We start from the raw sequence: 14783 nt of genomic DNA, 5'->3' as shown, positions 1-14783 counted from the left end.
GGGGGGAGGGAGGGGTACGGATACAGGACGAGCCTGTGGCGGCTGCGGCCAGCGTGACGTTGCACCAGGCTGAGGCGCGCGGTGCGTTCTCCCGGGAAAGTTGTCCCTGGATCCCAGGACCCTGGCAGTGGCGGGCTGCACAGGCTCCCGGGAGGGGAGGTGTGGATATTGACCTGTGCTCGCACACAGGCTTCTTGGTGGCGGCAGCAGCAGCCTTAGCATCTCATGCCCGTCTCTGGTGTCCACGCTGATAGCCCCGACTCGCACCTGTCTCTGGAGCTCCTTTAAGTGGTCCTCTTAATCCCCTCTCCTCATGCACCAGGAAACAAAGAGGGAAGAAAAAGTCTCTTGCCTCTTTGGCAGCTCCAGACTTATTCCCGGACTCCCTCCCGGCTAGCCGTGGTGCACTAGCCCCCTTCAGGCTGTGTTCACGCAGCCAACCCCAGTCCTCTCCCTGGGATCTGACCTCTGAAGCCCGAGCCTCAGCTCCCAGCCCCCACCCGCCCTGGCGGGTGAGCAGACAAGCCTCTCGGGCTGGTGAGTGCAGGTCGGCCCCAATCCTCTGTGCGGGAGTCTCTCCGCTTTGCCCTCCGCACCCCTGTTGCTGCGCTCTCCTCTGTGGCCCCGAAGCTTCACCCCTCCGCCACCCACAGTCTCTGCCCACGAAGGGGCTTCTAGTGTGTGAATACCTTTCCTCCTTCACAGCTCCCTCCCACAGGTGCAGGTTCTGTCCCTATTCTTTTGTCTCTTTTTTTACTTTTTTCTTTTGCCCTACCCAGGTACATGGGGGAGTTTCTTGCCTTTTGCGAGGTCTGAGGTCTTCTGCCAGCGTTCAGTAGGTGTTCTATAGGAGCAGTTCCACTTTGTCGATGTATTTCTGATGTATCTGTGGGGAGGAAGGTGATCTCCGCGTCTTACTCTTCCGCCATCTTGAAGCTCCTGTTCTTTTTGATACAGTGGTAAATGGGAATGTTTACTTAATTTCTCTTTCTGATCTTTTGTTGTTAGTGTATAGGAATGCAAGAGATTTCTGTGTTTTAATTTTGTATCCTGAAACTTTACCAAATTCATTGATAAGCTCTAGTAGTTTTCTGGTAGTGTCTTTAGGATTTTCTATGTATAGTATCATGTCATCTGCAGACAGTGACAGTTATACTTCTTTTCCAATTTGAATTCCTTTTATTTCTTTTTCTTCTTTGATAGCCGTGGGTGGGACTTCCAAAACTATGTTGAATAAAAGTAGCAAGAATGCACATCCTTGTCTTGTTCCTGATCTTAGAGGAAATGCTTTCAGCTTTTCACTGTTGGGTATGATGTTAGCTGTGGGTTTTTCACATGTGGATTTTATTATGTTGAGGTAGGTTCCCTCTTTGCCTACCTTTTGGGGAGTTTTTATCATAAATGGATGTTGAATTTTGTCAAAAGCTTTTTCTGCATCTGTTGAGATGATCATATGGTTTTCATTCTTCAACTTGTCAGTGTGGTGTATCACACTTATTGGTTTGCAGATATTGAAAAATCCTCATATCCCTGGGATGAATTCCATTTGATCATGTTGTATGATCTTTTTAATATATTGTTGGATTAGTTTGCTAGTATTTTGTTGAAATTTTTTGCATCTTTTGTTCATTGGTGGTATTGGCCTGTAATTTTCTTTTTTTGTGATATCTTTTTCTGGTTTTAGTATCAGGGTTATGGTGGCCTCACAGAATAAGTTTGGAAGTGTTCCTTCCTATGCAATTTTTTGGACTAGGTTCAGAAGGATAGGTGCTAACTGTGCTCTCAATGTTTGGTAGAATTCGCCTGTATAGCCATCTGGTCCAGGACTTTTATTTGTTGGGAGTGGTTTTTTTTGTAATTTTATTCAAGTATAGTTGATTCACAATGTTGTGTTTAATTTCTGCTGTACAGCAAAGTGACTCAGTTATATATATATATATATATATATATATATATATATATTCTTTTTCATATTCTCTTCCATTATGGTTTATCACAGGGTATTGAATATGGTTCCCTGTGCTATACAGTAGGACCGTGTTGTTTATCCATCCTATATATAATAGTTTGCATCTGCTAATCCCGAATTCCCAATCCTTCCCTCCCCCACCCTCCCCACCTTGGCAACCACAAGTCTCTTCTCTATATTTGTTAGTCAGTTTTTGTTTCATAGATATGTTCATTTGTACTGTATTTTAGATTCCACATAAAAGTGATATCATATGGTATTTGCCTTTCTCTTTATGACTTATTTCACTTAACATGATAATCTCCAGGTCCATCCATGTTGCTGCAAATGGCATTATTTCATTATTTTCTTATGGCTGAGTAATATTCCATTCTATGTATGTACCACAACTTCTTTATCCATTCATCTGTCGATGGACACTTAGCGATGGTTGCTTCCATGTCTTCGCTACTGTACACAGTGTTGCTATGAACATAGAGGTGAATGTATCTTTTCGAATTATGGCATTGGCTGGGTATATGCCCAGGAGTAGGATTGCTGGATCATATGGCACCTTTATTTTTAGTTTTTTGAGAACCTCTGTACTCTTTTCCATTATGGCTGCACCAATTTACATTCCCACCAACAGCATAAGAGGGTTCCCTTTTCTCCACACCCTCTCTAGCATTTATTATTTGTAGACTTTTTAATGATGGCCATTTTGCTTGGTTTGAGATGATACCTCATTGTAATGTTAATTTGCATTTCTCTAATAACTAGTGATGATGAGCATCTTTTCATGTGCCTTTTGGCCATCTGTATGTCTTCTTTGGAGAAACATCTATTTAGGTGTTCTGCCCATTTTTCATTTGAGTTATTTGGGTTTTTTTGTTATTGAATTGTAGGAGCTATTTGTATATTTTGGAAATTAAACCCTTGTTGGTTACATCATTTGCAAATATTTTCTTCCAGTCCGTAGGTTGTCTTTTCGTTTTGTTTATGGTTTCCTTTACTGTGCAAAAGCTTATATGTTTGATTAGGTCCTATTTATTTTTGCTTTTATTTCTGTTGCCATGGGAGACTGACCTAATAAAACATTAGTGGAATGTATGTCAGAGAATGTTTTGCCTGTGTTCTTGTTACCGAATCCATGCTCGCTCTGCTTGCCGCATGACTGGCCAATAAATTGGGAGATGATGTGTTGAGGTATGGAATATGACTTTATTCGGGAAGCTGGCAGACTGAGAAGATGGCAGATTAATGTCTCCAAAAAACCATCTTATTGGGGTCTGGATGCCAGTTTGTTTTATAGAATAGAGAGGGGGAGGAGGTGAGAAAGTAAAATAAAAAGGCTATGTCTTGTAACTACCTCCTGGAATGGCCAGCCTTGGGGAGGGGATGTGTTAATTTCTTTTTTCTTGCAGCTATTCACAGGTGGACAGGGTCAGGATGTTTCCCTGAACAAAGGCACTTTGGTTTAACTTTCACACAGAGGGGCAGGGTTACCCAAGGCAGGCCATTATGTATAGACAGTATCCTGTCAGTGAACAAAAGCAACAGGAAGCAAAGGTTAAAGTAAAGAAACAGATCCAACATGGAGTCAGGGTTGGCTCTTCCCTGTTACACTCTCTTCTAGGAGTTTTATAGTATCTTGTGTTATATTTAAGTCTTTAAGCCATTTTGAGTTTACTTTTGTGTGTGGTGTGACAGGGTGTGTTCTAGCTTCATTGATTTACATGTGACTGTCCAGCTTTCCCAGCATCACTTGCTGTAGAGGCTGTCTTTACCCCATTGTATATTCTTGCCTCTTTTGTCAATGATTAATTGCACATAGGTGTGTGGGTTTATTTCTGGGCTCTCTACTCTGTTCCATTGATCTGTCTGTCTCCTTTTGTGCCAGTACCACGCTGTTTTGATTACTGTAGCTTCATAGTATTGTCTGAAGTCTGGGAGGGTTGATTATGCCTCCTGCTTTGTTCTTTTTCTTCAGGATTGCTTTGGCAATTCTGGGTCTTTTATGGTTCCATATAAATTTTAGGATTATTTGTTCTAGTTCTTTGAATAATGTCATAGGTATTTTGTTTAGAGCTTTAAATTACAGATTCAATTTCAGTACATGTAATTGGTCTATTCATATTTTCTATTTCTTGCTGATTAAGTCTTGAGAGATTGTACCTTTCTAAGAGTTTGTCCATTTCTTCTAGGTTGTCCATTTTATTGGCATATAGTTGCTTGTAGTAATCTCTCATGATCCTTTGTATTTCTGTGGTGTTCGTTGTAACTTCTCCTTTTTCATTTTTAATTTTCTTAATTTGGGCCCTTTCCCTTGTTTTCTTGATGAGTCCGGCTAAAGGTTTATCAATTTTGTTTATCTTTTCAAAGAACCAGCTTTTAGTTTCATTAATCTTTTCTATTGTTTTCTTAGTGTCTATTTAATTTATTTCTGCTCTGATCTTTATGTTTCCTTCTACTACCTTTGGGTTTTGTTTGTTCTTCTCTCTCCAATTCCTTTAGGTGTAAGGTTAGCTTCCTTATTTTAGATTTGTCTTGTTTCCTGAGGTAAGCTTGTATTGCTATAAACTTCCATCTTAGAACTGCTTTTGCTGCATCCCATATCTTTTGGATCTTCATGTTTTCATTTTCATTTGTCTCTAGGTATTTTTTTTAATTTCTTCTTTGATTTCTTCAGTGATCCATTGGTTGATTAGGAGCATATTGTTTAGCCTACATGTGCTTGTGTTTTTTTGCAGTTTCTTTCTTGTAGTTGATTTCTAATCTCATAGCATCATGGTTAGAAAAGATGCTAGATATGATTTCAATTTTCTTAAATTTACCAAGGCTTGCTTTGTTGCCTAGCATGTGATCTATCCTGGAGACTGTTCCGTGTGCACTTGAAAAGAATGTGTATTCTGCTCCTTTTGGATGGAACACTCTATAGATATCAGTTAAGTCCACCTGGTCTAATGTGTCATTTAAGGACTGTGTTCCTTATTGATTTTATTTATTTTCCTTGTCTGATTCCTTTGGTGAGGACCTCCATTACTATGTTAAATATAAGTGGTTAGAGTGGATGTCTTTATCTTGTTCCTGATTTTAGAGGAAAAGCTTTTAGACTTCATCATTGATTATGATGTTTGTCATATATGGCCTTTATTATGTTGAGGTATATTACCTCTAGACCAACTTTGTTTAGAGTTTATATCATAAATGGATGTTTAATTTTGTCAAATGCATTTGCAGCATCTATTGAGATAATCATATGATTTTTCTTCTTCAATTTGTTAATGTGATGTATCACATTGATTGATTTGCAGATACTGAAGCATCCTTTACATCTCTGTGATAAATCCCACTTTATCATTTTGTGTTTCTCTTAATAGGTTGTTCAATTTAGTTTGCTAATATTTTATTGAGGGTTTTTGTATCGATGTTCATCAGTGATATTAGCTTGTAATTTTCATTTTTTTGGTGGTATCTTTGGTTTTGTTATCAGGGTTATGTTTGCCTTATAAAAAGAGTTCAAAAGTATTCTTTTTTTGTTTAATTTTCTAGGAATTCTTTGAGAAGGATGGGTGTTAACTCTTATTTAAATGTTTTTAGAATTCATCAGTGAAGCCATTTGTCCTGGACTTTTGTTTGTTGGGAATTGTTTTTATTACTGATTCAGTTTTATTACTGGTAATTGGTCTGTTCACATTTTCTAGTTCTTCCTGGTTCAGTCTTGGAAGATTGTATGTTTCTAGGAATTTATCCATTTTTTTTCTAGATTGTCCATTTTTTGGAGTATAACTGTAGTAATCTCTTGTGATCCTTTTTATTTCTGTGCTATTAGTTATTTCTCCTCTTTCCCTTCTGATTTTATTGATTTGAGCCCTTTCTCTTTTTTTCTTGATGACTCTGGCTAGAGGTTTTTAATCTCTATTTCATTTGTTTCTGCTCTGATCTTTATTATTTCTTTCCTTCTACTAACTTTGAGTTTTGTTTTTTTCTTCTTTTTCTAGTTCCTTTAAGTGTAAGGTTAGATGGTTTGGCATTTTTCTTGCTTCCTGATATAGGCGTGGGTCACTATCCACTTCCCTCTAATAACTGCTTTTGCTGTGGCCCATAGATTGTAGATCATTGTGTTTTTGCTTTCATTTGTCTCTAAGTATTTTTTGATTTCCTCTTTGATTTCTACAGTGATCCATTGGTTGTTTAGTGCATGTTGTTTAGACCCCACATGTGTCGGGGTTTTTTTTTGAAGTTTTTTTTTGTTGTTCTTGTACTTGATTTCTAGTCTCATACCATTGTTGGAAAATATGCTTGATGTGATTTCAGCCTTCTTAAATTTATTGAGGCTTGTTTTGCAGCCCAGCATGTGAACTGTCTTTGGAGCATGTTCCATGTGCCCTTGAAAAAAATGTGTGTTTTGTTGTTTTTGGATCAAAAGTTCTGTATATTTGTATTATTTCCATCTAGTCTAACGTGTCATTTAAGACCAGTGTTTCCTTATTGATTTTCTGTCTGGATGATCTCTCCATTGATGTAAGTGTGATATTGACGTCGACTACTATTATTGTGTTACTGTCAATTTGTCCTTTAATGTCAGTATTTGCATTACGTATTTAGGTATTCCAACTTTGGTTTCATATATATTTACAATTGATATACATCTTGCTGGATTGACCCCTTCGTCATTATGTAATGTCCTTGTCTCTTGTTACAGTCTTTGTTTTAAAGTCTATTCATCTAATATAAGTATTGCTACCCCAGCTTTCTTTTCATTTCCATTTGGATGGAATACCTTTTTTATCCTGTCACATTCAGTTTTTGTGTGTGTTTACATCTGAAGTGAGTCTCTTATAGGTAGCATATAGATGGTCTTGATTTTTTTTAGTCATTCAGCCACTTTCTATGTCTTTTGATTGGAACATTTAATTTATTTGCATTTTAAATAATTATCAATAGGTATGTATCAATACTTATTGCCATTTTGTTAATTTTTTTCTGGTTGTTTTTGTCTTTTTTTATCTTTCTTCATCTTTTGCTCTCTTCCCTTGTGATTTGATGATTATCATTAGTATTATGTTTGGATTCCTTTCTCTCTCTCTCTCTCGTGTGTGTGTGTGTGTGTGTGTGTGTGTATGTGTGTCTGTTACAGGTTTTTGCTTTGTGGTTACCATGATGTTCGTATTTCACAATATATATGATTATTTTCAGTTGATGATCTCTTAAGTTTGAACTCATCTAAAAACCCTTCATTTTTATACCCCTCTTATGTTTAATGTTTTTAACATCATATTTTGCATGTTTTTTGTGTGTATTTCTTAACTACTTTATGTGTATATGTAGGTGATTTTACCACTCTTGTCTTTTAACCTTCCTAGTAGTTTTATAAGTGGTTGATGTTTACTGTGCCTTTGCCTTTACCAGTGAGATTTTGCCTTTTGTAATTTTTATATTTCTAGTTTTGGTCTTGTCTTTGCTACTTAGAGAAGTCCCTTTAGCATTTCTTGGAGAGCCGTTGGTTTAGTGGTACCTAACTTTTTTAGTGCTTGCTTCTCTGTAACACATTCTCTCTCCTTCAAATCTGAAGATAGCCTTGCTGGGTAGAGTAGTCTTGGTTGTATGTTTTGTCCTTTCATCACTTTGAATACATCACTTTGGCACTCCCTTCTGGCTTGCAGGTTCTGCTAAAAAGTCAACTGAAAGTCTTATGGGAATTCCTTTGTATGTAACTAGTTGCTTTTCTCTTGCCGCTTTTAAGATTTTCTATCTATAATTTTTGCCGTTTTAGTTATAGTGTGCCTTGGTGTGGATCTCTTTTCATTCAGCTTGTTTTGGACTCAGTTGCTTCCTGGACCTGGATGTCCATTTCCTTTCCCAGATAGGGGAAGTTTCCAGTTATTATTTCTTCAAATAAATTGTGTCCCTTTCTCTTTTCTCCTTTGGGACCCCTATAATGTGAATATTAGTACTCTTGGTATTTTTTCCAGAAATCTTTTAAAAGCTATCCTCATTTCTTAAATTCTTTTTTTCCCTTTTTCTGTTCAGCTTGGGTGATTTACATTATTCTGTCTTTCAGTTCACTGATCTGTTTCTCTGTATCATGTCACATACTCTTGATTCCTTCTTAGTGTTTTTTGTTTTTTTGTTTTTTAAATTTCAACTATTGTATTCTTCAGCTCTGTTTTGTGGTTCTTTATACTTTGTAACTCTTTGTTAGACTTCTCACTGTGTTCATCCATTATTCTCCCAAGTTCATTGAGCATTTTTTATGATCATTACTTTGAAGTCTTTATTGGGTAGGTTGCTCTCTTCCACTGTGTTTAGTTCTTCTGAGATTTTGTCTTGTTCCTTTGTTTGGAACATATTCCTCTGTCTCCTCATTTTGTCCAGTTCTCTGTGTTTATTTCTATTTATTAAGTAGGTCAGTCATGTTTCCTGATCTTGGAGAAGTGGCATTATGTAGGAGATATTCTATGTGGCCAATCAGCATACTCCACTCTGATCACCAGAGCTATATGTCCTAGGGGTGCCCCATGTGTGTGCTGCGTGGGTTCTTCTGTTGTGGTGGGGCCACTACTCTGGGTGTGCTGGCAGGCAGGGCTGGCTCCAGCCCAGTTGGTTGCCAGGTCCTGTGTTGTGGTGGCTGCCAGCCCACTGTTGGGCAGGGCTGGGTCCTGGCATGACTGGCTGTTCAGCCCCAGTGGTCCCAGGGCTGGTGCTGGCTTGCTAGTGGGTGGGACCAGGGGCCTAGGTGACTGTCTGCAGGGTCTGGGGGGACCTAGGGCTGGTACCTCACCACTGGTGGGTGGGGTTGTCCCAGGGCAGCTTAATGTATGTGCCTATGGGGCTTTTATTTTTATCTTTGTTTCATCATATGTAACTTGTCTTTTTTCTTTTGTCAGTTACTTTTAAAGTTTTCTCTGTCTTGGGTTTTGAGCAATTTGGTTTGATGTCCCTTGGTGTAATTTTCTTTATTTCTTTTACTTGGGGTTCACTGACCTTCTTAGATATGTGGGTTCATAGTTTCCATAAAATCTGGAAATTTTAGAGGCATTATTTCTTCAAATATTGTTTTCTTCCCTCTTACTTTCTGGGACTCCAATTGCAGTTGTGTGCTTTGTCAGTTGAAGTTGTCCCATAGCTCATTGATGCTCTGCTGTTTTGCTTTTTTGTTTTGCACTTCTTTTTCTTTTTTATAGTGTCTATTGCCATGTCTTCACCAGTCTTTTTACCTGTCATCTTAAATTTGCCATTAATCCTATTTGGTTCTTTTTATTTTTTTTGTCTCACATTTTAGTTTTCACCTCTGTTTTATTTGTTTCTTTTTATATCTTCTATGTCTCTCTACTTAACTTTTGAACATATATTTCACTTTTGGGTCAATTTTGATTGATTGAGTTTTTTTCTTTTCATTTTGCATTGTATTTTCCTTCTCTTTTGTATGCCTTGTAATTTTGGATAAGAAGCTTGACATAGTGAATTTTACCTTGGTGAGTGCTGGATGCTATTGTATTCCCATTCTTGAGCTACTTTCTGAGTTAAGTTAGGGAAAACAATTGATACTTGTGTGCATTCCTTTTAAGATATTTTTAGGCAGGACCAGAGCAGTGTTTAATCTAGGGATACTCACTACTCAGGCAGGTTTCTTTCAATTTCTCTACCAAATACTCCATGAATATGAGATTTTCCATTCTGACTGGTGGGAACAAGCAATATTCTTCACCCTGCATGAACTCCCATTTCCCTCTAATCCTTTCATACGGTTCTTCCCATGACCTGTGTTATTTTTTTCACCACATATGGGTTTGTGGTGAAGACACTTGAAAGAGACACCCTACAGGGTTCTCTCTCTGCTCCTCTTACCTCTTCATTAATCTTTCTTGCTCTCTCTGCCCTGGTCTTCCCTGACTCTCAGTTCTGCCTTGTCACCACAGGGAATCTTCCAGGCTCTGCCTGAGTTTTCCTTACCTACCCAGCATCCTGAAAACTCTTTCAAGTTTCTAAGCTAGAGCAATCATAGGGCTTACTTGATTTGTTTCCCATCTTTTAAGGGTTACTTTCCTTCATTGCCTAATATCTGATCTCTTGAATACTGTTGCTTCCTATATTTTATGGGTATTTTTTTTTTTGGAGGGACTGGGTTTCAACCAGGTGAGTGAATCCAGTTCCTGGTTTTACATCTTGGCCAGAGGCACAGAAGTCCTTGGAACTTTAATCATTTTTATGATTATCATTTATGTCTGTTTTATTGATGTAATTCACTGTTATGTTCTTTTAAATATTATTTTTTCATTTATTTCTGCACATATGTTCTTTTTTCAAAAGATTTTTTTGATTGGTTGTTCTACTCCTCTACATAGTTTCAACCAATTACATTATTCTTCAAATTCTGACATTACAGTGTAGTCTTTGGTTTCTCACTGCTTCTGCTAGTGATAAAAAGTTCACAGATGCTTTTGTTTCTATATTAGAAGATGCTTGTTAAGGAGAGTTTAATTCTCCTTTCTATAAAAGATGCTTGGTAGAGATAGTTTATTTTAAATTGTTACATCATTTAATAGATTTAAAATTATGTTTTATTATGAGGTTATGTTACATTTATAAGTTTTTATTACAACATAGAGAAAATAAGCATATTCACATTTACTCCGATGAAAAATGTATGATATTCTGACCACTACAGTGCTAGCAGTCAGCTGCTAACCTTGGATTTATGTTTTGCTTTCTTTAGTATTTTATACAGTAAACCACCAGTTACTGAGCATATTAACAACATGGGACCCTCCCTTCTATGATGTTGTATCTATATACAGATACCATTATACCTTGGGGCCCAGATTACCAGCAAAGATCAATAGTTCCTTTCTCCTCCTGACCATTTAGCACATTCCACCATAGCTCCTGCTACTTTACATTTTTCTCCTCCCTCACTAACCACATTCCACTTCCACAGAATTGGTATCCCCTGATTTTAGAATGGTAAATAGGGATATACTGTATTTTGAAAAATCTATTTTAAGATTCTCTTTTGACAGTTAACTATGCAGTATATGGGTTTTGTTTTCCCTAATGATAGGTCAAATAAAACAGATTGCAAAGCTATTAATGCTTTCATACTTTGAGAAAATGTGAAATGATATATTTTACTAAAACCTTTAATGATATGTAGTTTCATGTATGTATATATATATTTTTCATTTTAATTTAGGATTTGCTTTCCCATATGCTGCATATGGACCCACAGCAGCGGTACACTACAGAACAAGTATTAAAACACTCGTGGATAACCCACAGAGATCAGTTGCCAAATGATCAGCCAAATAGGAATGATACATCACATGTTGTTAAGGTAAAACAAACATACTTTTAAGCACCTTCTAAATGCTTGATACCTAATAATGCCATTGCATGCCATCCACTGATGACCCATATAATTACTTTAAAGTATCTTTATTTTTTAAAGGTATATTTATAGATATTTTGTTTTGGTTTGCTTTTTTAAGTAACAAACTTCTTTACCTACTGCCTTACTGATGATAAATAAAAATTTCTTGATTGTATTTGACTTGCTCTTAAGAGACACTGGGGCTAGGAGCAGACTAAATTCAAGTTTTGTATGGAAACAAAAGATGGCTAGTGGTTCCTAAATTAATAACCATTGGTTTCCATATTTATAGACATTGGACCTAGATTTTAAAGTTTAGTATTTTATCCATTTATCTGTTGATGGACACTAAGGTGTTTCCATATCTTGGCCATTGTGATATTGCTGGAATGAACATGGGAGTGCAGATAATCTCTGAGGGTAAAGAAATTGTGATGTGTGTGTGTATGGAATATATTATATATAATAGAATATTATTCAGCTTTTTAAAAGGAGATCTTGCCATTTGCAACAACATAAGTGAACCCATAAGACATTATTGCTAAGTGAAATAATGTAGACACAGAAAGAAAAATAGTACATGATCTCTCATATGTGGAATCTAAAAAAGTCAAATATGTAGAAACAGAGAGTAGAACAGTGGTTACCAGGAGCATGGAGGTGGTGGAAATGGGGAGATATTGGTTAAGGCATACAAAGTTACAGTTATGTAGGATGAATAAGTCTAGAGATCTAATGTGAAGCCTGATGACTATAGTTAATAATACTATATTGAGTACTGGAAATTTTCTAAGACTTCAGGTGCTCTCATCACACAAAAAATGAAAACTGTGTGAAGAGAAAATATGTTGATTAGCTTGACTGTAGTAATCATTTTACTGTATATATATCAAAATAACATGTTATATGCCTTAAATATATACAATTCCTATTAAAAATAAGATTAAAAAGATATTTAAAAGCAAATTCGATGAGTTTTGAAAGACTGATAAAAATAATATATTTTAGTGTTTTAAAAATTTGTAAGAAGCATAGTTATTGAAGTAAAAAATATACAAGTAATCAAGTGTTAATTAATCAAGGGAGCATCAATGCACAGATTAAGGATTCTCAATTATTTTCCTGGGGGGAAAAAGTTGTATTCTAGTTAAATTTCTCATGATATAATGTGGAAGTTTTCTTACTTCCAGAGATTGTTATTCATTTTGTGATATTTCTCATTATTTTAGGGAGCAGTGGTCGCCACATATTCTGCCCTGACTCACAAGACCTTTCAACCAGTCCTAGAGCCTGTTGCTGCTTCAAGCTTAGCTCAACGACGGAGCATGAAAAAGCGAACATCAACTGGCCTGTAAGATTTTTAGTGTTCCTCAGCCAAACTGGATGAATAAAAATTTAAATGTGTGGCTTTTTGTCTAATCTTATATCAAAGGCATTGTTTTCTACTACATTACTTGAATATTCTGTTTAAGCTTCCTTTTTTTAAGGGGGAGTGAGATAAAAAACATATACAGGTCCACAATATTCATACTGCATTGTTTTTCAGTAGTGTCCAAGTGTTTATTTAAGTATAAAATTGGTGTCTACAAGGTCCTACCAACTTCTCTGCACACTAACTTCTAAAGTTCCTTTCAAATAAAGTTACTTTAACAGTTTTTCTGGTTATGTAAAATAATGGTTTGGGGAATCATTACCAACAGTTAAGATGGAAGTATAATAGTATAATGCCAAGCAATGTCAGTATTTTTTAACATTAGATCCTGAAAGGATAGGCTTCTTTTTTTTTTAAGAAAATCAAACAAAAAATGTATTATAGAAGCTTATTGTGTGTAACCAAAGGACTCCATTCATTTGACTCTGTGTAGTTACTAAAATGTAAACATAGTAGTTTAGTGCCAGATGAAAAAATCATTTGTGCTAATATGTGAACTCCTAATATGCTTGATGCCAAATTTTACAGAAGAATTAAATCACAGATAATGTGTGCCAACAGACCTGTATATTATCCATAAGTGGCCTCATCTAGAAATAAAGGTTTTCATAAGGCTTCTGTAAATTTTACATCTAATGGAATTGTAATACAAGTGAAGAAATTTTTAGCCGAAGGCTTTATATTGGTGTTGTAATCTACTAAATAGGTCATAGTTAAGCCTTTGAAAATAAAGTACATGGTGTTGGCACTACTTTGGTGTTATGTAAGCTGACTTTCAAGTTAACCAATTGGATTTATTTATCATCTGTCCCTTTATAATGAACTACACTGTTGTTTTTTGGACTTCCATGTGCTTTGAATTACAGTGTAGCATATTAATCTATCTTTAATCCTGTGGTCATATAGTTGAAACTTTACTGTAGTGGACTTGTGAGCTTAGCACACATGATATAGTTATAATGCATTTCAGTAAACTTTAGATAATGCTACATAATAGTTGACTTCAAGAAGATAAACAGTCTTTTTAAATAGGAATTAATGTTAATGATCTGCATAAAATTTGAACACATTTTAAAATCATATTTATAATAAAAAGGTCTGGCCAAATTTGTCCTATTATTAAATTTTATGATTCAGAACCACTGCGTAGTATGTATTGTTTTCTCTAAATGATGGAATTTGAAAGAATCTTTTTGTGTTGTTGAAGAAAATACCATTACTACTACTTTAAATACCATTACTACTGCTACTACTGCTGCTACTGCTACTGCTACTGACAGAAGGAACTCATGAATGTAAACTGGAGGATATTACACTTTTCTTTAGTGAATATAAGTGATCTACTTGTGTGTGCTTGGTATACTGTTTGCTGTGTATTTTATTTTGCTCAGTTCAGAGAGAGGTGATTACTGAGTGCTGAAGTATACAATTTAGTCTAGGAGACTTGTAACTTCAGTATTTAATAAAAGAAACTATATATAATTTTCTTTATAATGTAAGTGATGTATATTCCATTCACAAAGATCTATTTCTTGTGTGTGATATATAAAACTATGTATCCTTATTTTGAGGTGTCTTTTTGCAATAATGGAAAGACATTAAGGAACATCTAGTGTTACATGGAAAACATTACTTAGAAACATACTGGGACCATATCTTGTAGATTTTTATGTCCCAGTTTGGCTTTTTCTTTCCTCATTTTGTTTTATTACTAGAAGTACTTGTGTGTGACAATTTGTGTTCTTATATTCTGGCTTATTTTCCTCTTGTCATTATCTTGTTTGTGATGTTATATCTTCTTATCAGAATTGATATGACAAACTCAGAGGTATGATTTTGGTGTTCAGCTTTTCAGGACAGAGACACTATTTCCGTGTATGCTTTTGTAGTAGTAGAATTAGGGTAAGTAAAGTTGGAAAATGAAAAATGACCACAAAATAACTTTCAGTCTTTCCATAATCAGTAGTTTTTTAAAGTAGATGATATTAATTTTTCAATGAGTTTGCTCAGAAAGGTCATGTCATACAGTC

The 14783-nt window shown here is 35.9% G+C and overlaps 1 protein-coding gene across 16 annotated transcripts in view; it reads left to right on the top strand.

Moving 5' to 3' along the window:
• Positions 1 to 12725, top strand: part of RPS6KA6 (ribosomal protein S6 kinase A6) — a 202711-nt gene extending 189986 nt beyond the window's left edge. For all 16 annotated transcript variants that reach the window (XR_014258983.1, XM_082447374.1, XM_082447375.1 and 13 more), the window contains 2 exons: positions 11145 to 11285; positions 12551 to 12725. Coding sequence is in view for 15 of the 16 variants with exons in the window: in XM_082447374.1 (XP_082303500.1) it covers positions 11145 to 11285; positions 12551 to 12676 (267 nt within the window). In the remaining variant the exon portion in view is untranslated. The remainder of the gene's footprint in view (positions 1 to 11144; positions 11286 to 12550) is intronic.
• The last annotated feature ends 2058 nt before the right edge of the window (positions 12726 to 14783 follow it).

Source organism: Balaenoptera physalus (assembly GCF_965194825.1).
Source record: "Balaenoptera physalus genome assembly, chromosome: X".
In the NCBI taxonomy this organism is placed as follows: domain Eukaryota; kingdom Metazoa; phylum Chordata; class Mammalia; order Artiodactyla; family Balaenopteridae; genus Balaenoptera; species Balaenoptera physalus.
The sequence above is the reverse complement of the archived record's forward strand: the minus strand, read 5'-3'. Positions and strand labels throughout refer to the sequence as shown.